Raw genomic sequence first — 26,572 nt, 5'->3', positions numbered from 1 at the left:
AGGAGGCAGGCGTGGATGTGTCTGTGACTACTCGCAGCAGAAGACTTCACGGGGAGAACATGCAAACTCCACACAGAGAGGCCCTGACCGATCAGGATTTGAACCCAGGACCTCCTTGCTGTGGGGCGATTTTCAACCAATGAGCTTGAATTATTGTACAGCTAAACAATGTTTTTGTGCAGAGTGTCGGTGCTTCAACCGTATATTTTGAAACCCGAAATTAAGGACTATGAACACATGCAGAGGGTTAGTCAACATGTCAGTGAGCCTTTTTCAATGATAGGAAGGGATTTAGAATAGACTTGTAACAATGTTTTAACACAAAAATCTTACTTGCTGTACCTTTAACTGTTTCACACCGCTGACTTCGGACTTTAATAAGTACATACATTTCTATAGACACATGTTCATGGTTCTTATTAATGTATTATATTTTAGTATCTCTTTGATGTCCCTAAGTCAGCCTGCATTGCCCGTTTCTCTTGTTTGTGTTGACTAACCCCAGCTTCACCAATTAATTGCGTCACCATCTGAATAGGTTTTCTTATTTGGTGAGAAAAAAAGGTTTGCGTAAAACTGCCTGTCACTTTAAATGGGCTCGGTCTTTACCGGACGGTTCGGACATTTTCGGGGAGCGTCTCTCTGCCGCTGCAGCTCGTGTGTGGAGTGGACCAGACCCGTTATTAATACAGATATCTGAAATCGCGGGCGAAATTGTGTGCATCTAAATAGATTTCGGAGTCTGTTGTTTGACACACCGTCCTCCTCTGTAAATGCAGGCCATTAAATGCGTGGTTGTCGGCGATGGGTAAGAGCAGATATTGTTTAATTACATTCATATTTGCCTTTTTTCCGTGTGTATTGCAGGCGTTATCGGGAGAATGCAATTGTTGCAAGAAGGGCTGCGGCCGGCGAGGAGGCGGAATGGTAACGGAGCTGGGTGGTTAGCTAACAAGCTAATCAGATGGCTTTGGTTCGTGCTCTTGAGCGTGAGAGAGGATGTTTTTTTTGGGGGGGTGGGGGCGGAAATCTTGAAATAATTATTCAGTGCCATCAACCTGCAATTGTTGTATTTTAATATTACGTTCATTATGATAGCATGCGAGCAGCAACAACGTGGTTCGCTGTGCGCAAGACGTGTATTAAACGAGATTGCAAGTTTAATTTAAAACGATTAAATGTTTTTGTTTCCCCCCCCCCAATACCTTTCAGTGTGACATCTTCTGTATTGCAGCACGTCGTGTCATTTTGCGACAATTACTGCAATTAAGTCATATTTTAGGCTGTGACCTATACTGTGCGCCAAAGCAAGCTCGCGTCGATGCGAGCCGAGCACACAACCGAGACTTGGTATGAGGTAATGTTTTCACACCTACACGATGATTATTCTGAATTCATAACAGACTGGGCTGTACTGACACTCGCTTGTTGGGAGACGCCTGTTTTTTGTTTTGTTTTTTAAATACCAGGATCATTTTCGACAGGCAAAATTGATCCTTTCTTTCCTATTTTCAATTTTTCGTTTCGTTCGTTCCTCAGAGGTGAGCGTAAGAGCGATAGGTAACTGAGACATGGGGCATGTGGGTTTGGGCGGACCGGCAGAATCGGGCCAGCCTCAAGATGCGTACTTTGACGGCAAAATATTTTATCCTTTGTGGACACGAATGGTAAATGTGTGGCTGGTATGAAAAGTTTCAGCTGAAAAGAGGAATCAAATTTTCAGTGAATTTGTCCCAGTCACGGAAATCTTTTTCTCCTTGTGCACTCTCAGAAATAAATTGAAGATAAATGTTGGTTCTTCAAGGATCAAATTTCCGAAATGTACCCTGAAAGTTTTTTAATGTTCTGGTACAAATTGGTAGGTTTTCCAATCGTACATATTTTCCCAATATATTAATTAGCCTATATATTGCTGGCTTGTATATATCTATAGGGTATACCTTTTAACCAGCCATGAGGTAGGTCGCTATTGTGTCTCTCTGCTGCCTTCACTGAGAGATCTCTGGGTGGGTACGACCTTCCTCAGGTTCATGAGGAATGCTTGTGTTTACCAGACTCGAAATATCTCACTGACTCCGGAGTGCACACACCCTGCACTGCACACACCACATTCTCTCTCTCTCTCTCTCAAAACACACACACACGCACACACACCCACACACTCTCTCTCTACACACACACACACACACTCTCTCTCTCTGCACTCACACACACTCTCTCTCTACACACCCACACACACCCACACACTCTCTCTCTACACACACACACACACACACACACACTCTCTCTCTCTGCACTCACACACACTCTCTCTCTACACACACACACACGCACGCACACTCTCTCTCTTTGCCTCTCACACACTCTCACTCACTCACACATACTCTCTGGTACACACACTCACACACACAGGCACACACATGCAGATGTACGCAGAGAGACACACTCCGTTGAGTTTAATCAAGAGGTATCGCGGAGTCACACCTCCAGGCGGGAGAGATAGAGAGGAGAGGACAACAAACGGTTAACCCTCGGGCACTTATTTCAGTCATGTGACAGGCTGAAGCTCCACCCACACACCCTTCTTTCATTGCTCAGTGGCCCAATCAGAGAGTATGGACTGCCAGGATTCCTTCAGCCACCTCAGTTTGCTCCACCCACCTTATCTCCCCCTCCACCACCACCCCCCCTCTCTCTCTCTATCTCTCTCCATCACCCACTCTTTCTCTCTCTCTATCTCTCTCCTCCTCCATCACCACTCTCTCTCTATCTCTCTCCCCCCTCCATCACCCCCCTCTCTCTATCTCTCCCTCCATCACCCTCTCTCTCTATCTCCTCTCTCCCCCTCCATCACCCCTTCTCTCTCTCCCCCTCCATCACCCTCTCCCTCTCCCTCCATCACCCATTCTCTCTCTCCCCCTCCATCACCCTCCCTCCGTCACCCCTTCTCTCTCTCTCCCCCTCATCACACCTTCTCTCTCACCCCCCCACCCCCCCCTCCCTGGTTTCCTGGGTTACGGTGTGTGTGTGTTCTCAGCATGCTGTCAGCTGCACACACACACACACCCCCCCCCCCATTTTACACTTCTGGTGTTTAATCAGAGCATTACTGTAAATGCTCTGGGGCTGCCGACTGCTGATGTGAGAGACACCCCCTCCCTCCCCCCAGGAAAAACACTCTCCGGTGACTGTCTCTCTTTTTTTTCTCTCTCCCTCCTCCCTCTCTCCCTCCCTCCGTCAGTGCTGTGGGAAAGACATGCCTTCTCATCAGCTACACCACCAACGCCTTCCCCGGGGAGTACATCCCCACTGTGTGAGTACCGCCTCTCACACACGGCCAATCGGACCTGCCGATACTGCCAGTGTCAACCAATCAGGAAACGTTGGTTGCCCGGAAATTTGGCAGCCTTGTGGCCTAGTGGCTCAGGTACATGACTGGGATCAGGAAGGTTGGTGGTTCTAATCCCAGTGTAGCCGCGATAAGATCCGCACAGCCGTTGGGGCCCCTGATCAAGGCCCTTAACCCCAAATAGCTCCAGGGGGGATTGTCCTCTGCTTAGTCTTTTTGGGCAAAGCGTATTTAAAAAGTATTTAATTTGGTTTTGATCAGGGAGGGACCTTGTTGAAGCTACTGGCCAGAGTTGATATGCAATGCCTACATATAGATTTGGGAACATATTTAAAAACCTATAGAAATGAATCACAATTTTTAACTTATGATGGGGGTCCTCTGGATGCCTTTGCGCCTGGGTGGGTACCCCTGGATCAGAAAGGGTGGCGCCTGAATGAAGGAGTCCTCTCTGGTTGCAGGTTTGATAACTACTCGGCCAACGTGATGGTGGACGGGAAGCCGGTGAATCTGGGCCTGTGGGACACGGCGGGTCAGGAGGACTACGACAGACTCCGCCCGCTATCTTACCCCCAGACGGTACGGTCTGACCACCCCTCCGCCCGCTCTCTTACCCCCAGATGGTACGGTCTGACCGCCCCTCTGTACCCTCTCTTACCCCCAGATGGTACGGTCTGACCACCCCTCCGTACGCTCTCTTACCCCCAGATGGTACGGTCTGACCGCCCCTCTGTACGCTCTCTTACCCCCAGATGGTACGGTCTGACTGCCCCTCCTACTGCTCTCTTACCCCCAGACGGTACGGTCTGTCCGCCCCTCCGCCCGCTCTCTTACCCCCAGATAGTACGGTCTGACCACCCCCTCCGTACACTCTCTTACCCCCAGATGGTACGGTCTGACCACCCCTCTGTACGCTCTCTTACCCCCAGATGGTAGGGTCCGACTGCTCTGTTTCAGCACTGCTCCTATCCTGAACGCAACCTCCGTTTGTGTGTTTGTCTGGTGACTGCCAGGATACCTGGGGTGCCAAGAACGCCATCTTTAAAACGGAATAGTTATTGCTACAATCGGGGGTGGGCCATACAGAGAAATATAACCTGTATTTACAGCTAGCAGACATTTATGGCATCTCAGTTGCTTACTTGATGTTGTTCCCTGCTGTAAAATTCAGCTGTGACCAGCTTGAAGTGATTTGTTACCAGCTGTTCTGAAATGTACGTAGCTTGAGCTGGTCAAACCATATTGAGCGGGGAGCTGGTCTGAACTGGTCAACCAGCTAAACTGCGTCAAGCTGAGAGCTGGTCTGAACTGGTCAACCAGCTGAAACCGTGTCAAGCTGGGAGCTGGTCTGAACTGGTCGACCAGCTTAAACCATGTTGAGTATGGAGCTGGTCTGAACTGGTCGACCAGCTACCAGCAGTTTCAAAACCTTGCCTGAGCCGTGTCTTTCAGCAGGGCTGTCTCTGTCCTGACCTTCTGCGAGAACGTTTCGGATTGACGCTCCTCTCTGTGGCTCCCGTGCAGGACGTGTTCCTGATCTGCTTCTCCCTGGTCAGCCCCGCCTCCTTCGAGAACGTTAGAGCCAAGGTGAGTGCGGTTCCCCTCGGGTCTCGCCGGCGACCGCCCGGCCCGTTCTGCCCGGGTGTGTCCCGCCCGCTCTGACCCCCGTGTGTCTCTGTGTCCCGGGGCAGTGGTACCCGGAGGTCCGACACCACTGTCCCAACACCCCCATCATCCTGGTCGGGACCAAGCTGGACCTCCGGGACGATAAGGACACCATCGAGCGTCTTCGGGACAAGAAGCTGGCGCCCATCACGTACCCGCAGGGGCTGGCCATGGCTCGGGAGATTGGTGAGGGGGCGCTGACGGGGTGGGGAGGGGGGGTCTAATTCCGCTTAAAGGTGCAATCTGTAAGATTTTTGTGTTAAAACATTGTTACACGACCATTGTAAATCCCTTCGCATCGTTGATAAAAAGGCTCGCTGACATGTTGACTCACCCTCTGCCTGTGTTTATAGTCCTTAAATTCGGGTTTCAAAATATGCAGTTTTTACGGACCGACACTGTACCAAAACATTGTATGGCTGTACAAGAATCAAAGCTCATTGATTGAAAATTGGTTCTAATTGCCACAGCCAGTGATGTGGGGGGGGGGGGGTTTCAACATCCGCACATTCTAACAGAGAAAGTGGGGGGATAAACAGTGTTGTGGTTTGAGGGTGTTTGTTGCTGCAATTCCTCTCTTGACCGTTGAGAGGTCCGAAAATTACCTATTGTACCTTATGAGACTAAAATACTTGCTAAGACGATCTAATTTTTTGTGTTTTTCGCGGATAACGCGTGCGGTCCCTGGGTTACGTTGTGTCCCTGTCGAACAGGCGCGGTGAAGTACCTGGAGTGCTCGGCGCTGACCCAGCGAGGGCTGAAGACGGTTTTCGACGAGGCGATCCGGGCCGTCCTCTGCCCACCGCCCGTCAAGAAGCGGGGCAAGAAGTGCGCCATCGTCTGATTGGTGGACGTGGGGAGGGGGGCACGATCGTCTGATTGGTGGACGTGGGGGGAGGGGGGGGGCACGATCATCTGATTGGTGGACGTGTGGGGAGGGGGTACGATCGTCTGATTGGTTTGACGTGGGGAGGGGGGTACGATCGTCTGATAGGTGGACGTGGGGGGAGGGGGGGCACCATCGTCTGATTGGTGGACGTGGGGGGAGGGGGGGCACCATCGTCTGATTGGTGGACGTGGGGGGAGGGGGGGCACCATCGTCTGATTGGTGGATGTGGGGAGGGGGCACCATCTCTCAGGAGCAACATGGCATGGGGTGGGGGGGTGGGGGGGGGGATGCCTGCCAGCACAAGGGGAGCCGCAGAGCTCAGAGGTCACTCTGATCCAGTCCTGCGGGTGGAGAGGTGCGTGTCTGAGAGAGGGAAGAGGGGGAATTGGATGCACTAAATGAACCCGACCTTGGAAAAAAAAGCGGCGAAACAAAATGTCCCAAATTTGCCTTAATCAGTCCTAAATTAAAGGAGTTACAGCCAGGGAAGGACTCGACCCCTTTATTGAATTTATTTTGAGCATTTTAAGACAGGAAACCACTCCCTCTCCCTCCCTCACATTGACGGAAAGCTCTTCTGCGGCGTGGCAGTGTAGAAATGGATGTTTCGCTTTGTTTTTTTTCGCCTGTATTTCTTTTTCTACATATTTTGGTCTGTGAGTGTTCAGCGTGACGGTGTCCATGTCTGTTTGTGAGAGGTTTCTGTGGTTCTAGCTGCCCAGGGCAGGAGATAGGCAGGCAGAGGACAGCCCATCTGGTCTTAAAGGGTTTTTATCTGTTGACATCTCTTTCATGCTTTTTCAGGAGCATCAATCAAACAATTCATGAGCAGCCTCCCAGTGCCGTTGGCTGCTCTTTTTTATTGCATACTGACAAGAATGTTCAAATTATTCAGTTTGTAGTTGCCTCTTTATCCCAGTTTTAAAGGATTCTTGCCCCTTTGTACCAATTCCCAGGGCCGTTGATTGGCTATGTGGAGTCAGGCTAATAGATAAAGCTAATGGGGAAAAAAAAAGATCTGTTCTCAAACTCACTCCATTCGTTTAAAAGAAGGCTGCAAGTGGCTGGTTTTTTTTCGAGGCTCCGTTAACCTCCAAGGTGAAGGTGTCGTCCGTCCAGCAGTCCTGTTGCCTCCGTGTTTCTCACTCTGAGGACTTGGCCGGGCTGTGACCTGTCTCAGAGCTGTGCCCTGTCTCAGAGCTGTGACCTGTCTCAGAGCTGTGGCCTGTCTCAGAGCTGTGCCCTGTCTCAGAGCTGTGGCCTGTCTCAGAGCTGTGCCCTGTCTCAGAGCTGTGCCCTGTCTCAGAGCTGTGCCCTGTCTCAGAGCTGTGACCTGTCTCAGGCCTGTGCACTGTCTCAGGCCTGTGCACTGTCTCAGAGCTGTGACCTGTCTCAGAGCTGTGCCCTGTCTCAGAGCTGTGGCCTGTCTCAGAGCTGTGCCCTGTCTCAGGCCTGTGCCCTGTCTCAGAGCTGTGCCCTGTCTCAGGGCTGTGCCCTGTCTCAGGGCTGTGGCCTGTCTCAGGGCTGTGGCCTGTCTCAGACCGTTGCTGGGCTCTCTTGGAGGACCCTTCTCCCTTCCTGCCGCGTCAGAGTAGGCCTCTGCCTAGCCAATGCTGGCGACCTCTGCCCTCTCTTAGCCCGCGTGTTGTGAGTACAGACCATGCTCACTGCTGCAAACAGACGGACGAGATGAACGGGGTGATGATGTGCCATTGTGACTAGTGTTTGGGGGACTAGCATGCCAAATTTACAAACCACAGAACCCTGCTGTCTGTAGAGCCTTGTGTTTAAAATGAAGGCGTAAGTGGGCACCCACCGTTTCATTTCCTTCTTGGGACTTAAAAATGTGTGTTTGCTCTTTTGTCTTAGTTGCCAAGTGTGCATATTGAGAGGTTGGGTGCAGTGTGTGTGTGTGTGTGTGTGCGCGTGTGTCTGTGAGTGATTGTGTGCATGCTTGCACAGGTGCATGCATGTGTGCATGCGTGTGATTGAGATTTTGGGTTGCTCCAGTAGACAGTAATGTTGTGTGTTGTATCTGTGATAATCCACTTGACTTTACAGAATAACTCTGGAAACTAGCAAAAAAAAAAAAAAAGTTTAAAAACAATGACAAAAAAACACTTTATTTGTATCAATCATTGCCAAAACAGACTCGTTATGTGTAAATTTCAGGAGGTATGCATTATTAAACAAAATTTTTTGAATGTATCTAAAGATATTTTCTTTCTTTAATTTGCTAAACTAAACAGAGACTGTAGAAGGATACTAAAGCATTGTAAGCTTTGCTGTTTGTGTATGTTTTTTTCAGTGACACTGAATTTCAGCACACTTGAATTTCTAAATTGTCTTGTAAGGCTTAGAAGGGAACGAACATATGTCTCCCTCTGCTGGTGATCTTTGGGAAAATGTTCAGTGTTGCCAGGGCACTGGATTTGGAAGCCTGTTGGCTCTGTTGCCATGGCAAACACATCCAGTTAACAAAATATGTGTCTGCGGACTGCTCTGAAATGTTTTAACTGCATGGTAACTCCCTGGAACCCGAAGGCACAATTTATTGTTCTGGAATCGAAGGGAGTCAGTGGTTGGTGTCTTTGGAAACTAATTTGCAGTGTATTCTATGCTTGGTTGTCCGTCTCATTATTTTGTAAATTTTTTCATGTCTTGAAGTATTGTGGGAGAAAAAAAAAAACAATTTTGTATAATAAATATGAATTATGAACCGAATCTTTATTTGGCTTATCGATGTTTTAGTGATGCATGTAACATAATAACTAGTAATGAGGGTGTGGACAGGCTCTGTATATCACTACCACGTCACATTTGATCAGTGACTCATTTATTTGAAAGACTACCACATCATCAAGTGGTTTCCAATGGAGAGAAAATCAGTCATTCAAGTGAGTGACTTACGGTGGATGGCAGAGAAAAAAGAAAAAAGGAGATTCACGAGAGAGATCTATAGATTCACTATAGATTCACTATAGATCTACAGATCCTGGATAGACATCCTTCGCAACTTTGACAGTCAGGTTAATTAAATGGCACAATATGAGATAATTTCACCGCACTGAAATACATGTTACAATGATCTCATATTGTTGGAAAAAGATGACAAAACACTCTGATTCATATTACAAGAGTTGGTGGTGAACGAATGCTTGCGAGAATGGAATCACGTTATTTTAACCTCCTAAGACCCGCACTCTTTTTTGGTATGCATTTTTAATTTCTCTTTGCTATTTGGGCTTATTGTCCACGCATGTGTACGCCAGGTCTTAGGAGGTTAAAATGGTGCCATTCACAAAATAAGTCGCATTGTGTCGATGTAAGGCCCAATAACGGAACGTAATAAGGCCCTGGATTGTATCCCTTGTTTTTTAGTTTGTTATCCAGTCACAGAGCGTAAAATATAAATAGTAAATAGTTTTTGCGGAAAGCGCACCTGCATCAGAAGATCAGAACTCTGCAATGACGTCATTCCGTTGCAAGGACACGCGTTACGTGCGCCCAATGCCCCGGATGTGTTTCTGAGCTCTCTGTGTTTCTGCAGAGAAGGAGGAGGAGATGCCTCTACCCGTGCAGGTCTTTAACTTTCAGGTAAACCAGTTATTTTGAAAACTATCACTTTAATGTCCGTATTAATGGGATTGCGCGTTAAAAACCTCATTCTGCTGCCAGTCTCTTGGCAAACGAACCCACAGGCCTGCAGCCAATTAAAAGCATTTAGCCTAATGGCTAGCTAAGCTAGGGCCTCAGACTGGTAGTTTGCTAACGTTAGCATTAGCTTGCTGGCTAACTAGCTAGCGAAGTCTTTGCCACTTGCTCCAAGTTCGGCTTGCGCGGGTTCATCCACTGTAGCGGCAGTTTATTGTCCTGCGCTCATTTCTGGTGTTTTTGTCTAAAATACGTAGAAGTGTATGTCATTTAGATGTCCGTAACGATGTCCGTAGAGGACAGTGTGATGGACAGGACAGTCCTATAGCAATTAAACCATGTAGCCTGTTAGCTGCAGCATAGCTATCAAGCTGGCTGGCTTGCTAAGCGAAACAACTTCAGATTATGTAGGCTAGGTTCTACTATGTATCAGCCAGCTAATGTTATACAATCAAATTGTAGAATTACAAATATGTGTTGACTTGCTTGGATTGATGCCTTTAGAATTGTCTACATGGCTTGCAAATTCATTATAAATACATTTCTACCGCCCTTGATAATTAGCTAACTGCATACAAGTATTCAACAGTACAATCTATTGCTAACTTGAGATCAAACTTTCTGTCAAATTTATATATCGCGCGCGAGTCTCATTCATTGCTGGAAAACATGCTAATAGCACGCTAGCTAGTTATCTTGTAGCTATCTAAACGGAGACAAAAAAAAACGTGTAATTTTTTGGTTCATCACATTTATAGTGCGCTAGGTAGCCTTACGCTGTCAAAACTGTAACCAAGCTAACGCGAACTAGCCGGCTGGCTGATTTTACAGTGCAAGACGGGGTGGATAAATGGGATACGTTAGCAAGCGGATGTGATTGTTTACCGCAGTGCGTTGCAACACTTCCATGTCTTCATGTTCAGAGAAGATTGTGTATTAGCTAGTTGACTAATTTACTAATGTAGCTAATCTTGAAACCGTATTTTCAATATAGTTACATAATCGTGGACAATTATATGATATAATTGCCAAATGGCACTACTGAAATAACTACGATTTGATGATTATAGGCACAGTAACACGAAAGCACGAGAGAGCTGCTTTCACTTCAGTACTGTTCTAATTAAGTTGAGCAGTCCGACAGTGAAACACCATTTCCAGGTTACTAAACTGTTGCGGTTTCTTAATTTGGTGTCGTTGTCCTGTGTGCACAGCGCAATTATGAACGCAATGACTGCTCCAAGATCCATCTATGTAGACTGGGAGTGACAATCACCGGCGAGTGTGTTTACATTGCTGGTTTATTGAGTTTTAGTGATTTCTTTAGTTAATCACCGCAGGAGTATGTACCGTCAGGATGTCAGAATCTGGTCCCAAAGGGCCACAGTGTCCGCTGGATTATGTTGTGTTTCTGTAGCGAGTTTTTAATTCTCTAAACGGTTCTCTAAACGGTTATTCTCCGCACACCTCGTTCTTGAGGCCTTAATCGGTCTCTGACTGAGAAGAACACACAGATGCCTGCGGACACTTGGTGCCGGAGCCTGACGCCCCTGCTGTTGGGTATGCGCTGCGTTGCGGTCTGCATTGGTGGTGTGCGATGTCAGCTGCAGGTGGAGATTGTGCCCCAGTTGTCCTTCTTGCAGGAGATATTAGGGTCAGGGCTGGGGGGCGCCGCAGAGCAGGGTCAGGAAAGGGTCAGAGACAGCTCTGGATCCAGCTCAGCCTCATCCTCAGGGACAGATCACGGCGGTGACTCGGACCCCTCTCTCCCCTATGTCAGTCAGGAGAACGCCCCCAGCCTCAATGTGTCCGCCAGCTTTCTGAGCCTGCAGGTAACTGGCCCCGGGGAACGCCAAAGCCCTGTAAAACCCTGTCTTAATCTGCCAGTTTTTTTTACATTAGATTACAGTTAGTTACTGTAGCTGATACTTTTACCCAACACCCTGTAAAACCCTCTCTCACTCTGAAGTAATCCGCCAGGTTTTTACATTACATTAGTTATTTGCTGTAGCTGAGGCTTTTACCCCAAGCCCTGTAAAAACCTGTCTCACCATGAATTGATCTGCCAGGTTTTACATGGCATTAGTTATTCAGTGTAGCTGATGCTTTTACCCAAAGCCCTGTAAAACCCTGTCTCATTCTGAATTAAGCCGCCAGGTTTTACATTACATTACATTACATTACAGTTATTTAGCTGATGCTTTTACCCAAAGCCATGTACAGCTAACTAAGCAGGGACAATCCCCCCTGGAGCAATGCAGGGTTAAGGGCCTTGCTCAAGGGCCCAACAGCTGTGCTGATCTTATCGTGGCTACACCGAGGCTTGAACCACCAACCTTCCGGGTCTCAGTCATGTACCTTAGCCACTAGACCCTGTAAAATCCGGTCTCACTATGAATTCACCTGCCAGGTTTTAGCGTGTTGTTACATTTAAAAACCAAATCCTTCATTTTTGCGACAATATTATTGCTGTAATTTGCTGAGAAGTTAGGTCTCGAGTAAGTTGACGCTTTCTTTGCGCAGACAGAATGATGGCATGCTTCAAAACCTGGGCCTTTGCATAGATCGTTCCTAATTTGAAATCCCAGATCAACCACTGCTGCTCAGCTATATTGGTACTGAATAAAAAAAAAATGAAACTGGCGTTACTTTTGAAAATAAAAGTTGTTGGTTGTGTTTTTTTTTCCCGCTCATCAAAGACTTGGGCTTGTTTTGGTGTTGGTTGTTTGTGTTCAGGGTCAGTGTTGTGCACTCACTGCCCTGGTCATCTGGCGGGCTCAGTGCCATTCCCCGGGCCAACCGTGTGCTTTCCCTGTGTTTCCCGGCAGGGGGCTGCAGAGCCCATGCAGATAGACGCAGACCCTCAGGAAGACCAGCAGAATGCCCCCGATGTCAACTACCTGGTGGAAAACCCCACACTGGTATGAACGCCCTCCCGACTGAAATGGTTGGCATTTTATATAGCGCCTTTATCCAAAGCGCTGTACAATTGATGCTTCTCATTCACCCATTCATACACACACTCACACACCGACGGCGATTGGCTGCCATGCAAGGCGCCGACCAGCTCGTCAGGAGCATTTGGGGGGTTAGGTGTCTTGCTCAGGGACACTTCGACACAGCCCGGGCGGGGGATTTGAACTGGCAACCCAGACGACTGCTCTTACTGCCTGATCCATGTCGACCGACTTAATCTGGGTCCTGGTGGATTCACTACGTTTGTGCTTACTCTTCTGTTTGTACTTGTGTCTTTGTGTCTCGAGTTGCTCTCAATGAGGATATGTGTTTTCATATTAAAGCCACAAAAGTGACCGGCTGGAGCAATTATACTAAATGCAAATGTTTAAGTGTAAATATATAAGTTAGGGTAAGTGGTCTTTTTTTATCAAGAAATGTATTCAGGACCAAAAGGGCATGCAGGTTGGTTTGTTGGAATGTTATCAGTGTGTTATATCAGTTGAACAAATATGTCAGTTTTACCAATCTAGAATTGGAGTTTGACATCAAGCTCTTAGTTTTCGCACATATTCATGAAAATAGACTCAGGAAAGTGTCAGACTTCAGGGTGGCACACCAACCACAGAAATAAATGTATTTGAAATCTCTGACATCTGTAATTAGTAGTTATTTATAGTCCACTATCTTATTGCGAATGGAATCCCTCGCTGGGTCACAGGTTGTGATAAGGTTGTTTACAGGTTGCAGAAAAACTTGCGATAAGTTTTTCTTGCAGTTTTACTTGCAGTAACTTCAAGAACAGCTTGAAGTTACTGCATTAGACACCCTCTTTTACGGACCTTACATTTTAGAACCTAGTTATCACTATCGTGGAATCTGAAGCCATTGTAAAGTCGATGGAATCCGAATCCGTAACTGTTTTAACCAATACACTGATTGTTTATTTTTCCTTGCACGTCTGTCGTATAGAACGTTTAGCATGACTGTTGTCTTGATGTGAGTTTTGTTACTGTGTGTGCAACTGTCTGTGCTGCCGCTCTTTTTGCCCAGTGCTCTCTTTACAGTTATTTAGCTGATAAGTGACTTACATTCTCGGTCCCAGTCAAGCAACCACTTGGCTATAGGCCTGCCGCGCTGGCTGATCTCTTGGGAGAGATGTTAATCTCCATGGGACTAACCTGGTTACATTACATTACATTACATTATTGGCATTTGGCAGACGCTCTTATCCAGAGCAACATACGGACTTAAGCAGGAGACAATCCTTCCCTGGAGCAATGCAGGGTTCAGGGCCTTGCTCAAGGGCCCAACGGATCTTATTGTGGCTACACTGGGATTGGAACCACCGACCTTGCGTGTCCCAGTCATTTACCTTAACCACTACGCTACAGGCCGCCCTGGTTTGTTAAATGTTAATAATGAATACATTAAGGTTATTTTTTTTTTGCTGGTTCTCTTGCTCAGGACTTGGAGCAGTACGCGTCCAGCTACAGTGGGCTAATGAGAATTGAGCGACTGCAGTTCATCGCCGACCACTGTCCCCAGCTCCGGGTAGAGGCCCTCAAGATGGCGCTGTCCTTTGTCCAAAGAACCTTCAACGTCGACGTGTACGAGGAGATCCACCGCAAACTCACCGATGCCACCAGGTACCGCTCCCGCTCCCACTCCCGGCACGTGACACTCTACAGAGGACCCGTATCATTGAGTCTGGCGTTTATACCTGTGGATACTCTCAGTGACCACTTTATTACGTGTGTATTTATTAGACTTATTTATCGACACATATTGGTGTTCAGCTGCCGTAGCCCATCCACTTGCCAAGCTATGATGTGTTGTGTGCGCAGGGAAGTCCAGGGTGCGGGTGTGTAGGTGCATACGGGCTCAGTGTGTTTACGTGTCCGTCCGTGTGCGCAGGGAAGTGCAGGGGGTGCCAGACGCAGTCCCTGAGGGTGGGGGCGACCCCCCAGCCCTGGACTCGGCATGGGCGGAGTCAACCAGGAAAAAAGCCCTTCTGAAGCTGGAGAAACTGGATACGGACCTGAAGAACTACAAGGGCAACTCCATAAAGGAGAGCATCAGGTGTGTGTGTGTGTGTGTGTGTGTGTGTGTGTGTGCGTGTGCGTGTGCCGCACTACTGCCCCGCCCAGTTACTCTGGGTCAAATCGAGGGTTTGGGAGGATGAGGGCGTGTCTCCATGCATGGCTGGACGACAGGAGCACTCTCCTTTCAGAGTAACTGACTACGGGCAGTGGGCGTGATAATTACAGGCTGTGTTCGAAACAGCATATTTGGCATACGACTTGTGCTAATGGAAATCAGCCTGGGACTTAGTACGAGTAGTGTGTGGTTTCACACACAGACAGTCTTTCCTTACATTATTGGCATTTAGCAGACGCTCTTATCCAGAGCGACGTACAGTCGATTAGACTAAGCAGGAGACAATCCTCCCCTGGAGCAATGCAGGGTTAAGGGCCTTGCGCAAGGGCCCAACGGCTGTGCGGATCTTATTGTGGCTACACCGGGATTAAAACTGCCGACGTTGTGTGTACCAGTCATTTACCATAACCACTACGCTACAGGCCGCCCCTTTTTCAAAGTAGTATGCTCTGTCCGTGGTTCCCACAGGGTCCAATTGAAGGTTGTGAAAATTCTCGAGTGAATATTGAAGGTGCTTTTTTTGGTCTATTCATTTTGTAAAACTTTCTTATATGTACTGCACTATATGTCATGAAGTAAATAGTTTTCTTGATTACTGTGTTTGGGTGGATTTATCGAGCACCATAATTAGTATATGGAAAAATTTTTATAGCGTTTCTTTTCAAAATTTAAAACAATTGTAGGCCCCTGGCAAAAGTCTTCTAATGCACAAAAAGCGGGGTTTTCTCCCGTTCCGGAACCTTCCGTGGGGTGTGACGCCCTCTTTCCCTTCCTGTCCAGGAGAGGCCACGATGACCTAGGAGACCATTATCTGGACTGCGGGGACCTTAGCAACGCCCTCAAGTGTTACTCCCGAGCCAGAGACTACTGCACTAGCGCCAAGCACGTCATCAACATGTGTCTTAATGTAATCAAGGTACGCCCCTCGCCGTTTCACTCCTGAACCCGTGTCCGTCGACGCCGAGTCGCTGTCAGTTTATGCCAACATATGCCATCTTATGCCATTTTATGCCAACATATGCCATCTTATGCCATCTTATGCCAACATATGCCATCTTATGCCATCTTATGCCAACATATGCCATCTTATGCCATCTTATGCCAACATATGCCATCTTATGCCATCTTATGCCAACATATGCCATCTTATGCCATCTTATGCCAACATATGCCATCTTATGCCATCTTATGCCAACATATGCCATCTTATGCCATTTTATGCCATCTTATGCCATCTTATGCCTGTTTATGCCATCTTTTGTCTGTTTATGCCATCTTATGCCAGCTTATGCCATCTTATGCCAGTTTATGCCATCTTTTGTCTGTTTATGCCAGTTTATGCCAGTTTATGCCAACATATGCCATCTTATGCCATCTTATGCCAGTTTATGCCAGCTTATGCCACCTTATGCCATCTTTTGTCTGTTTATGCCATCTTATGCCATCTTATGCCAGTTTATGCCATCTTTTGTCTGTTTATGCCAGTTTATGCCAGTTTATGCCAGTTTATGCCATCTTATGGCAGTTTATGGCAGTTTATCCCAGTTTATGCCAGTTTCTGCCAGCTTATGCCAGTTTATGCCAGTTTATGCCTTCCTGCACTTTTTTGTCTTTTGTCTTGTTTGCACTTATATTTGATATATTTACTAAGTACATCGTGGAGATAGCGGGAAACATTTCACTGTACATTGTACCTGTATGATGGGGTACGTGACAAATAAACTTTGATTTGATTTGACAAATGTAACCTGCATTGTAGGAGGATAATGTACAGATCATGTTAAACGGAGTAGCTTTTATTTATTTAAAGGGATAGTTGGAATTTCTGTAGTTTTTGGTATTTCATCTTTTGTGTATGTTCTCTTTTTGTCCCAATGGTTTTCATGTGCAAAAAAATTGGTGGAATGTGGATATTGAGTAAAGAAAAGCATTTGATGGGTATTGCTAAAGGTGTGTTTTGCGGCACACTTTAATATGTTGTTATTTCTCTGCAGGTTAGCGTTTACCTCCAGAACTGGTCCCATGTACTGAGCTACGTTAGCAAGGCAGAGTCCACTCCAGAGATAGCAGAGGTAGGTGTGACTCACAGTAATAATAAGAAATAATTATATGTGGGGTAAAGGGCCTTGCCCAAGGGCCCAACAGCTGTGTGGATCTTATCATGGCTACACCGGGGCTTGAACCACCAACCTTCCGGGTCCCTGTGATGTACCTCAGCCACTAGGCAGCAGGCTGCCCCGAATATATGTGTAGACCTGCATATCCGCCGATAAAGAGAATAGTTTACACTGATTTAAGTGTTTACACGAGCTGCAAATATTTACATTGAACAAGATACAATTACACTGCGCTCAAGAGATAAGATTACCCTGTGGTAAATTGACTGTATTTACATAGCGCTTTCATCCCAAGCACTTTAGAATGAATGCCTCTCATTTACCCACTCTCACGCACTCTCACACAAATGGCAACCCGGTTGCCATGCAAGGCACCAGCCAGCTCAGGGACACTTTGCTCAGGGCGGGGGATTGAACCGACAACCCTCTGGCCGCCAGACGACAGTTACCGCCTCCTAAAAGCCGATTACCTTCTCACCTCCTATTGTGGCCCCCGCGGAGAAGTTCGCACTGTGACAGAGGAACCGTCACACGGCTTGGAAGAGCATGTTTCTGTGTTCAGCTGTGTTCTCTTTCTCGTTGTAGCAAAGAGGTGAACGAGACGGTCAAAATCAAGCAGTCCTCACCAAACTGAAATGTGCTGCAGGTCAGTGACGTCGACGCCCGTCGTTTTTAACAAAGATCCTCCGGATCAGCGTGTTGCTCTGCTCACTCCTTCTCTTTCTCACTCCTGTCGCTCTTTCTCTTTCCATCGTTTTTTTTTGGGGTGAGATTTGAGCGTAAATAAGTCTCTCTCTCTGGTCCCAGGTCTGGCGGAGCTCGCCTCTCGAAAGTACAAACAGGCCGCAAAGTGCTTCCTGCTCGCCTCCTTCGACCACTGCGACTTCCCCGAGGTGAGTGCTGCCATTGGTTCCCTTCTGAATGGGGCAGAGCGTTGACCCTCTCGTTGACCCCTTCCTTGACCCTCTCCCTCTCGTTGACCCCTTCCTTGACCCTCTCCCTCTCGTTGACCCCTTCCTTGACTCTCTCGTTGACCCCTTCCTTGACCCTCTCCTTGACCCCTTCCTTGACCCTCTCGTTGACCCCTTCTTTGACCCTCTCGTTGACCCCTTCTTTGACCCTCTCCTTGACCCCTTCCTTGACCCCTTCCTTGACCCTCTCGTTGACCCCTTCCTTGACCCTCTTGTTGACCCCTTCCTTGACTCTCTCGTTGACCCTCTCGTTGACCCCTTCCTTGACTCTCTCGTTGACCCCTTCCTTGACCCTCTCGTTGACCCTCTCCCTCTCGTTGACCCCTTCCTTGACCCTCTTGTTGACCCCTTCCTTGACCCTCTCGTTGACCCCTTCCTTGACTCTCTCGTTGACCCCTTCCTTGACCCTCTCGTTGACCCCTTCCTTGACTCTCTCGTTGACCCCTTCCTTGACCCTCTCGTTGACCCTCTCCCTCTCGTTGGCCCCTTCCTTGACCCTCTCGTTGACCCCTTCCTTGACTCTCTCGTTGACCCCTTCCTTGACCCTCTCGTTGACCCTCTCCCTCTCGTTGACCCCTTCCTTGACTCTCTCGTTGACCCCTTCCTTGACCCTCTTGTTGACCCCTTCCTTGACTCTCTCGTTGACCCCTTCCTTGACCCTCTCGTTGACCCTCTCCCTCTCGTTGACCCCTTCCTTGACCCTCTTGTTGACCCCTTCCTTGACCCTCTCGTTGACCCCTTCCTTGACTCTCTCGTTGACCGCTTCCTTGACCCTCTCGTTGACCCCTTCCTTGACTCTCTCGTTGACCCCTTCCTTGACCCTCTCGTTGACCCTCTCCCTCTCGTTGGCCCCTTCCTTGACCCTCTCGTTGACCCCTTCCTTGACTCTCTCGTTGACCCCTTCCTTGACCCTCTCGTTGACCCTCTCCCTCTCGTTGACCCCTTCCTTGACTCTCTCGTTGACCCCTTCCTTGACCCTCTTGTTGACCCCTTCCTTGACTCTCTCGTTGACCCTCTCGTTGACCCCTTCCTTGACCCTCTCGTTGACCCCTTCCTTGACTCTCTCGTTGACCCTCTTGTTGACCCCTTCCTTGACTCCCTCGTTGACCCCTTCCTTGACCCTCTCGTTGCGGCCCAGCTCCTCTCCCCGAGCAACGTGGCGGTGTACGGCGGGATGTGTGCGCTCGCCACCTTCGACAGACAGGAGCTGCAGAGGAACGTCATCTCCAGCAGGTACCGCCAGGCGGGGGGCATGGACGCTCATCTTATTCATCTGACGCTTTTATCCAAAGCAACTTACAGTTGATTAGTCTAAGCTGGGGACAATCCCCCCTGGAGCAATGCAGGGTTAAGGACCTTGCTCAAGGGCCCAACAGCTGTGCGGATCTTATGGTGGCTACACTGGGGATTGAACCACCGACCTTCTGGCTCCTAGTCCTGGCTCCTTTGCCATTAGGCTACAGGCTGGCCAATCAAAACCCAAATCAAAACAGCCAAAATCATAACAAAAACTCAACAGCAGCAGCTGCTGAATGCCAGGCATCCACATTTCTGTAATTAGCTCTGTGAATCCGAGCGAACGTTCTCTCCCATGTCTCACATTTTTATTTCTACACGGTTTTCTCCCGAACTAAACAGAACCCTCTCTTCTCTCCCTCTCAGCTCCTTTAAGTTATTTTTAGAGTTGGAGCCTCAAGTGCGTGATATAATCTTCAAGTTTTACGAGTCGAAATACGCGTCCTGTCTGAAAATGCTGGATGAGATGAAGGTAAGAAAAATTTGATTAATCATTTGTTTTGTCTATTTTTCTATTAGTGTTATGGAGGACAGTTACAGTCTGTTTTTAATCTGTCATAGTATTTCTTTGTTTATATATTATCATTTCAAGGGTTAGTTCATGGAAATGTTTTTTTCTAAATTCTAGATCAGTGAACTCCTTTACTTTCTCTTGTCAGTAGTGTCCCTGTACCTTTTGTTTAATCAATGTCAACTAATTCAGCAAATAATTGAACAAATTATGTAATCAAGATCTGTGGCTGGAAACCAGCGTACACACAGCCCTCCATGGCTTTGAGTTTGAGATCACTGATACAGATAATTATCAGTAGGTTAATTTATTTAAGTATGTCTAAATTGGCTATTTTGGGTTATGCCCCCCCCCCCCCCCCCCTTCTCTCCCTCTTAGGATAACCTCCTTCTCGACATGTACCTGGCACCTCACGTCCGAACACTGTACACGCAAATCAGGAACAGAGCCCTAATCCAGGTGAGCTAAACGCAATGCCTCCACCTGTCTCTTCAGCTGATCTGTGAACTCAGTCTACAGTCCGAAGAGGAGGTTCGGAATGTTTTTTTTTTTTTTTTTTCAACATTCTGAGTCCGTGTTCTAGAACTTGCTTTCAGTTACCAGTGGTGAATTGTGAGATCAGCATTAGCATGTTCAGTTAAGAACGTTCTAATTGCATGATTGTGACCTCACGCCTTAAACGGTTAAGCAGTGTGTCGTCATTGGCCGCCGTGTTTCAGTGGTGATCCCACCTGACCAGTATGGAGACCACTCCTGGCAGGGAGAGGCCCTCCTTTACATTTTTGACGGAACTTCCCTAAATGATTAAGTTCTACGGATGGTACATTTTATTGAAATAGATAAATATTAATGTGCGTTAGTTTCATTTGAATTGTGTTGACTCATAATCTGGGCAGGTGAAGTCACTGATCATGGCCTGTAATTAAGGGTTGTGGGGGCGTTACGGTGTTTCACTGGAGCATCGTAGCGTAGTATGCTGTGTTGCTACACTAGCGAAGCTTGCGCACGCGGCTGGGAGACGTGGGTAACCGAGCCCTCCTCCCTCTGCAGTACTTCAGCCCGTACGTATCGGCCGACATGAACAAGATGGCGTCCGCGTTCAACACCACGGTGGCGGCGCTGGAGGACGAGCTGACGCAGTTGATCCTGGAGGGGCTGATCAACGCACGGATCGACTCACACAGCAAGGCAGGGCCCGGCACCTCCTCCTACACCTCCCCCTACACCTCCCCCTCCTGCTCTCACACAGCAAGGCAGGGCCCGGCACCTCCTCCTACACCTCCCCCTACACCTCCCCCTCCTGCTCTCCTACAGCAAGGCAGGGCCCGGCACCTCCCCCTACACCCCCTCTACACCTCCCCCTCCTGCTCTCACACAGCAAGGCAGGGCCTGGCACCTCCTCCTACACCTCCCCCTACACCCCCTCCTGCTCTCACACAGCAAGGCAGGGCCTGGCACCTCCCCTACACCCCCTCCTGCTCTCACACAGCAAGGCAGGGCCTGGCACCTCCTCCTACACCTCCCCCTACACCCCCTCCTGCTCTCACACAGCAAGGCAGGGCCTGGCACCTCCCCTACACCCCCTCCTGCTCTCACACAGCAAGGCAGGGCCCGGCACCTCCTCCTACACCTCCCCATACCCCCTCCTGCTCTCCCACAGCAAGGCAGGGCCCGGCACCTCCCCCTACACCTCCCCATACCCCCTCCTGCTCTCCCACAGCAAGGCAGGGCCCGGCACCTCCTCCTACACCTCCCTCTACACCCCCTCCTGCTCTCCCACAGCAAGGCAGGGCCCGGCACCTCCTCCTACACCACCTCCTGCTCTTTCTCCTACACCAGCTCCCCTCCTGCTCCTTTTGCTCAAAGTCAAGCCTCCTAATCCCTCCATTAAAAAAACAAACAAAAAAACACTTCTTCATTTAATCAAATATACTAGGGTTACATACTATTCAGCCAGTCATCCTTGGGTTCTTTATTACAAGGTTTCCTTGGGTTCCCTTGGGGTGGCGCTGTGTCTGAAATGCCCCCCTACCCCCCAGATCCTGTACGCCAGAGACGTGGATCAGAGGAGCACCACGTTTGAGAAGTCGCTGCAGATGGGGAAAGAGTTCCAGAGACGAGCCAAGGCCATGATCCTGAGAGCAGCTGTGCTGCGGAACCAGATCCACGTCAAGGTAACACACACACACGCACACGCACACGCACACGCACACGCACACGCTCACGCTCACGCTCACGCTCACGCACACGCACACGCACACGCACACGCACACGCACACGCACACACTCACACTCACACGCACACACTCACTCACACTCACACACACTCACACTCACACTCACACACTCACACACATACACTCACACACTCACACTCTCACACACTCACACTCTCACACACACGCACACGCACACACTCACACACACTCACACACACTCACACACACTCACACTCACACACACTCACACTCACTCACACTCACACTCACACACTCACACTCACACACTCACACTCACACACTCATACATACAGACACTCATACATACAGACACTCATACATACAGACACTCATTCACACACACACACACACACACACACACACACACACACGCACAAACCTCTTAATTGAGAGCTTTAATTAGGCCTGAATCTCTATTCTGACTATACTTCTGACTCTCTATTTGTGTTTGTTTTTTGCCCCCTCCCCCCCCCCCCACCCCCACCCCTCTTCCAGTCCCCCCCGAGAGAAGGGAGTCAGGGGGAGCTCACGCCCGCCAACAGCCAAACGCGAATGAGCACCAACATGTGATCCTGCCCCCCACCCCCCCCCCCTCAACACACACGCACATCTCCCCCTCCCTGCGGAGAGCAGACCCCCCCCCCCCCCCCCAGCCTGTCCCCCCGGGCTGTCGGACCTCGCTCGGACCCCCCCGCGCCCCGTCCGGCCCCCCCGCGCCCCGCTCAGACCCCCCCCCGCCCCGCTCAGACCCCCCCATGAACAAATCAGATCTCAAGCATAAAGACTGCACTTCGGAGGGAAGACGCCGGGCCGGTTCGGTGAGTCACGGACATGGAAGAGCCTCTCGAATGTTTCTGAAAATGAAAAAAGGAAAAAAAAGGTTTAGTCGGAAATGCAATACAGCACCTGAGCTGTCGGTGCGCGCCGGTCTGTCCCAGACACACTTCTCTCTGCATCTCCTGAAGACGTCCCGGAGGAGGAGAAATAACCCAAACCACCCCCGATGAAAAGCCTCAGAAACTCACTTTTTTTTTCTTTTTTTTTTCTTTTTTTTTTGCTTTTAAAATAAAACACATGTGTAAAAAAAAACGTTAAAAAAACACACAAAAAAACAAAATTCTGAAATCGACAGGATTTTTCTTTTGTTCTCCGGTCCGTCTGGAGCTTGCGGTTTGGGCAATAAGCCCCTGCAGGTTCTCGTCCCCATACTCCAGCTGTTTGTATCAGGGCCTATTTAATGAAGCCTTCCAAATAAAATGTCTGTATCTTAGGCCTTCTTATCTTCTCTGCGTCTCATGAAAACAGTAAAAGACAAAATTACACCGGAAACCGTTTGGGGAAATGGTGCTTTAGGAGTGCATTTTGTGTGTCGTCGTGTAAATTTGTTTTATTTTTCCCTCTACGTTGCAATGTTCCTTTGTTGAACTGGGTTAACTGGGCAAGAAGGGCCTTGGGTCAGGGAGGTGACCGAGAACCCCGCGGTCACTCTTAACAGAGCTTGGGAAAGTCCTCTGCGGAGGTGGGAGATTGGAGAACCTGCCGGAAGGACAACCATCTCAGCTGCACTCCCATCAAAAAGCGATTACTTTCTGTGAATAATCAAATTCACGGATATGACGTCTGTAGATTGGCGTCACGGTATTGATTCACAGTGTGACTGAACTTGCCGAAAGGAAATTAATGTTGCACACGTAAGAATGATTCCTTCACAGTGCGGGTCAGGTGTGTGGGTATAAATATGCATCAGGGCTCACAGAATCCGTTGCAATTTGCATTCAAACGGACAAAGCGGTTTACTGTACCCTTGGGTCTTGGGTTATGGGTGTTTAAGCATAATCTAAAGTGATTAGCTTTATTATTACACTATTAAAAAAAATAATTGTATTGGAAAAATTCTTTGGAATTTGCTGCGCTGTGTTTAGGTCATTTTGTGGTGCCTGGTGTCTTGTGTGACCGACCTCCAACTAAGCCAAGTATTACGACTAAGAGGAACAAAAACAAGAAGACCGCCTTGATGCTCCAAAACAATCATGGAATTTATCTATTGATTTATTTACTTACTTATTCGAAATTACTAATAATTTCTGCATAATTACCATAATTAAGTGAAATAGTTTGTTGTAGTTTTTTGGGGCAACTAGTGAGTCCTTTCTATTTTGTTTTGGTGTGTTCCTGGGACCCAGCACTTTCGGCGGGTTTGTTTGGTGTTCACCGAGTCACCGCTCGTAAGCATCACCCATGCAGGTGCAGCTCACCTGTGTACCACGACGTCACTCCTTCACACACACACACACACACACACACACACCTTACTGCCGACCTGTGTCAGGGTTCCCAGTTCGCCACTTGTTTTCCAGTCAAATTAGAAAATTTACCAAAAAATATCCCTGAAATATTTGTGAGGTCACGGAAAATTGTAGGTTGCTTATAAATCAGGCAACAGCTATTAAGCAGTGTTTTTAAAACTGAGATTGCATATTTTTCTGTATTTTTCTCAGTTTTTATCATATTTGTTACAAACCCCTCCCAGGGTCAGCCGGCACAATGCCCTCATTCCGTTGTGCTCTCAGTAGCTTTGGGCTACCTGTGTCCAGGTGTAAGTCATGGAAGATGTCCTTGACCATGTCCTGGAAAATGATTTCTTAAAAAGAGTGGGAACTCGGAGAGAGTTTGGAAGCCTGCACCTTCAGCAGGGAGAAGCAGAGCTGGGGGCTGGACTGCTGCATAGAGCGCCCTCTTCAGGCCACAACGACTCAGCACACCCCAGCCTTCACGTTCTGCCTGCTCGGGGTCTGGAGGTGAGAAAACATAACAAAATGCGTAGCTAAAACTAGGTAAGCGCTTCCCTCGTAATGACAGAATTGCATTTTGATCTTTTTCTTGTGTATTCCTACTTGAATAACACCGTTGTATAGGTTTGGACTTTGCAGGGCAGCCACCCTGTCTAAGCAACTCTACAAATTAAATGGAAGATGCTATCCATCTATCCATCATCTTAACCCGCTTATCCTGAACAGGGTCGTGGGGGGGGGGGGGGTGGAGCCTATTCCAGCATACATTGAGCGAAAGGCAGGAATACACCCTGGACAGGTCGCCAGTCCATTGCAGGGCACACACAGCATTCACTCACACACTCATACCTATGGGCAATTTAGACTCTCCAATCAGCCTAACCTGCATGTCTTTGGACTGTGGGAGGAAACCCACGCAGACACGGGGAGAACATGCAAACTCCGCACAGAGAGACCCCAGGACCTCCTTGCTGTGAGGCGGCAGTGCTACCCACTGCACCATCCGTGCCGCCCACTGAAACATGCTGTCACGTTTCAAGAATATTCAGGAATTGCAATAGGTGACATGACCAGCAATACATCTTCAAAACTGGTTCATTAACAGGTAAACATGGCTCATATTGGCGAAACCCACTGTGCTAGCAGGGTGTTGCTATGTTAGCTGGGTGTAGCTATGCTAGCTGGGTATTGCTATGCTAGCCGGGTATTGCTATGCTAACCAGGTGTTGCTGTGCTAGCTGGGTGGAGCTATGTTAGCTGAGTGTCGAATAGGCACTGGAGTGGTCTGCTGGCAGCTGCTAGATTTTGCTGTGTTAGGATGTGAAAGCTTTAGGAGCACAATATCTCAAAACCGCTCAGAACGCAGACGGTCAGGTGTTGGGCCGAATGAATGAATCTCACGCCCTGCAGCTCCTGCTCCCTGAACACCCGGCAGGCCGCAGCCCCTCTGCCTGCCTGCTTCCAGGCCCACCGTGGGGCCTCAGGGCCCCCCCGGGAGAGAGGCCAGGAAAGGGGGTCCCGGCCTCGGGGAGAGGAGGCGCGGTGGTGGGCCGGCGTCGGGAGAGAACCACGCGGCTCTCGCAGGGTTACTGTCCCAAGGGGGGGCCGTTCCCACAGTATTTCAGCTCCTGCAGTTCGTGGGGTGATCTCGTTTTCACGCAAAAGAACAGCCGCACTCGTCCTCTCCCCCTCGTCCATTGAAAGGGGTACTTTATTTATTTATTTATTTGCAGAATTTTAACAATTGTCCCTTTTAAAAAAGAAAGATAAAAGAGGTTTTCACCGGGGTTTTTTTTTTTTCCTTCTTCATTGATCCTATCGCCACTTTGGAACGGAATGTCAGAAATGTGATGACTTCGCTCTTTAGCTTTAGCAATTTTTTTGCTTCCGTGGAGGATTTTTGCTCAGGAAAATGGGTAGCATGAAGTTGCCCTCCAGTCTGACTTCTTAACTGTTAATAGACAATTTATGAATTGACATGTGGGGCGACATGGCTCAGGCAGTAAGAGCAGTTGTCTGGCAGTCGGAGGGTTGCCGGTTCGATCCCCCACCCGGGCTGTGTCGAAGTGTCCCTGAGCAAGACACCTAACCCCCAAATGCTCCTGATCAGCGCCTTATGGCAGCCAATCACCGTTGGTGTATGAGTGTATGAGTGTATGAGTGTGTGTATGAATGGGTGAATGAGAAGCATCAATTGTACAGCGCTTTGGATAAAGGTGCTATATAAATCCCAACCATTTACCATTACAAAGCTGAGTTCAGAGCATCGCTATTAATGTGTTGCACACGTTTAAGGGGGTCGTGCCTGTGGCCTGTTCTCCTGTACGGAGACGGGAGGCTTGATGTCTTGGTCTCTCTCGCGCAGAGACACGCTGATGCCGTTCAACACTGCTCTCTTGGGTCAGGTTAGCAAAACAAAAATGCCACTCTCTTGCAAAAAAAAAAAATAATTGTGTAAAAACGAAATTCTCCCA

At 48.5% G+C, this 26,572-nt stretch overlaps 2 protein-coding genes across 2 annotated transcripts; both read left to right on the top strand.

Moving 5' to 3' along the window:
• The first annotated feature begins 611 nt into the window (after positions 1 to 611).
• On the top strand, positions 612 to 5,865 carry LOC133114272 (ras-related C3 botulinum toxin substrate 3-like). Its single transcript, XM_061223512.1, has 6 exons — positions 612 to 808; positions 3,242 to 3,313; positions 3,811 to 3,928; positions 4,874 to 4,936; positions 5,041 to 5,200; positions 5,728 to 5,865. The coding sequence occupies exons 1-6, from the start codon at positions 774 to 776 to the stop codon at positions 5,856 to 5,858; spliced, it is 579 nt and encodes a 192-aa protein (XP_061079496.1). The 5' UTR covers positions 612 to 773; the 3' UTR covers positions 5,859 to 5,865.
• Positions 5,866 to 9,346: 3,481 nt separating this feature from the next.
• gps1 (G protein pathway suppressor 1) lies at positions 9,347 to 23,077 on the top strand. Its single transcript, XM_061223854.1, has 14 exons — positions 9,347 to 9,500; positions 12,386 to 12,478; positions 13,980 to 14,161; positions 14,430 to 14,594; positions 15,453 to 15,588; positions 16,667 to 16,744; positions 17,375 to 17,435; positions 17,597 to 17,682; positions 18,899 to 18,993; positions 19,423 to 19,528; positions 19,946 to 20,026; positions 20,618 to 20,755; positions 21,607 to 21,741; positions 22,303 to 23,077. The coding sequence occupies exons 1-14, from the start codon at positions 9,468 to 9,470 to the stop codon at positions 22,375 to 22,377; spliced, it is 1,464 nt and encodes a 487-aa protein (XP_061079838.1). The 5' UTR covers positions 9,347 to 9,467; the 3' UTR covers positions 22,378 to 23,077.
• Positions 23,078 to 26,572: the final 3,495 nt, after the last annotated feature.

Source organism: Conger conger, chromosome 16 (genome assembly GCF_963514075.1).
Source record: "Conger conger chromosome 16, fConCon1.1, whole genome shotgun sequence".
Taxonomy (NCBI): Eukaryota; Metazoa; Chordata; class Actinopteri; order Anguilliformes; family Congridae; genus Conger; species Conger conger.
Note: the sequence above shows the minus strand (reverse complement) of the source record. Positions and strands in the feature narration are given on the sequence as shown.

Coding starts and splice junctions, on each gene's coding strand:
- gps1 (XM_061223854.1), top strand. CDS start 9,468: ATGCCTCTACCCGTGCAGGTCTTTAACTTTCAG. Junction 16,745..17,374: donor CCACTCCAGAGATAGCAGAG/GTAGGTGTGACT, acceptor TTCTCGTTGTAG/CAAAGAGGTGAACGAGACGG. Junction 20,756..21,606: donor GGATCGACTCACACAGCAAG/GCAGGGCCCGGC, acceptor CCTACCCCCCAG/ATCCTGTACGCCAGAGACGT.
- LOC133114272 (XM_061223512.1), top strand. CDS start 774: ATGCAGGCCATTAAATGCGTGGTTGTCGGCGATGG. Junction 809..3,241: donor TGCGTGGTTGTCGGCGATGG/GTAAGAGCAGAT, acceptor TCCCTCCGTCAG/TGCTGTGGGAAAGACATGCC. Junction 5,201..5,727: donor GGCCATGGCTCGGGAGATTG/GTGAGGGGGCGC, acceptor CCTGTCGAACAG/GCGCGGTGAAGTACCTGGAG.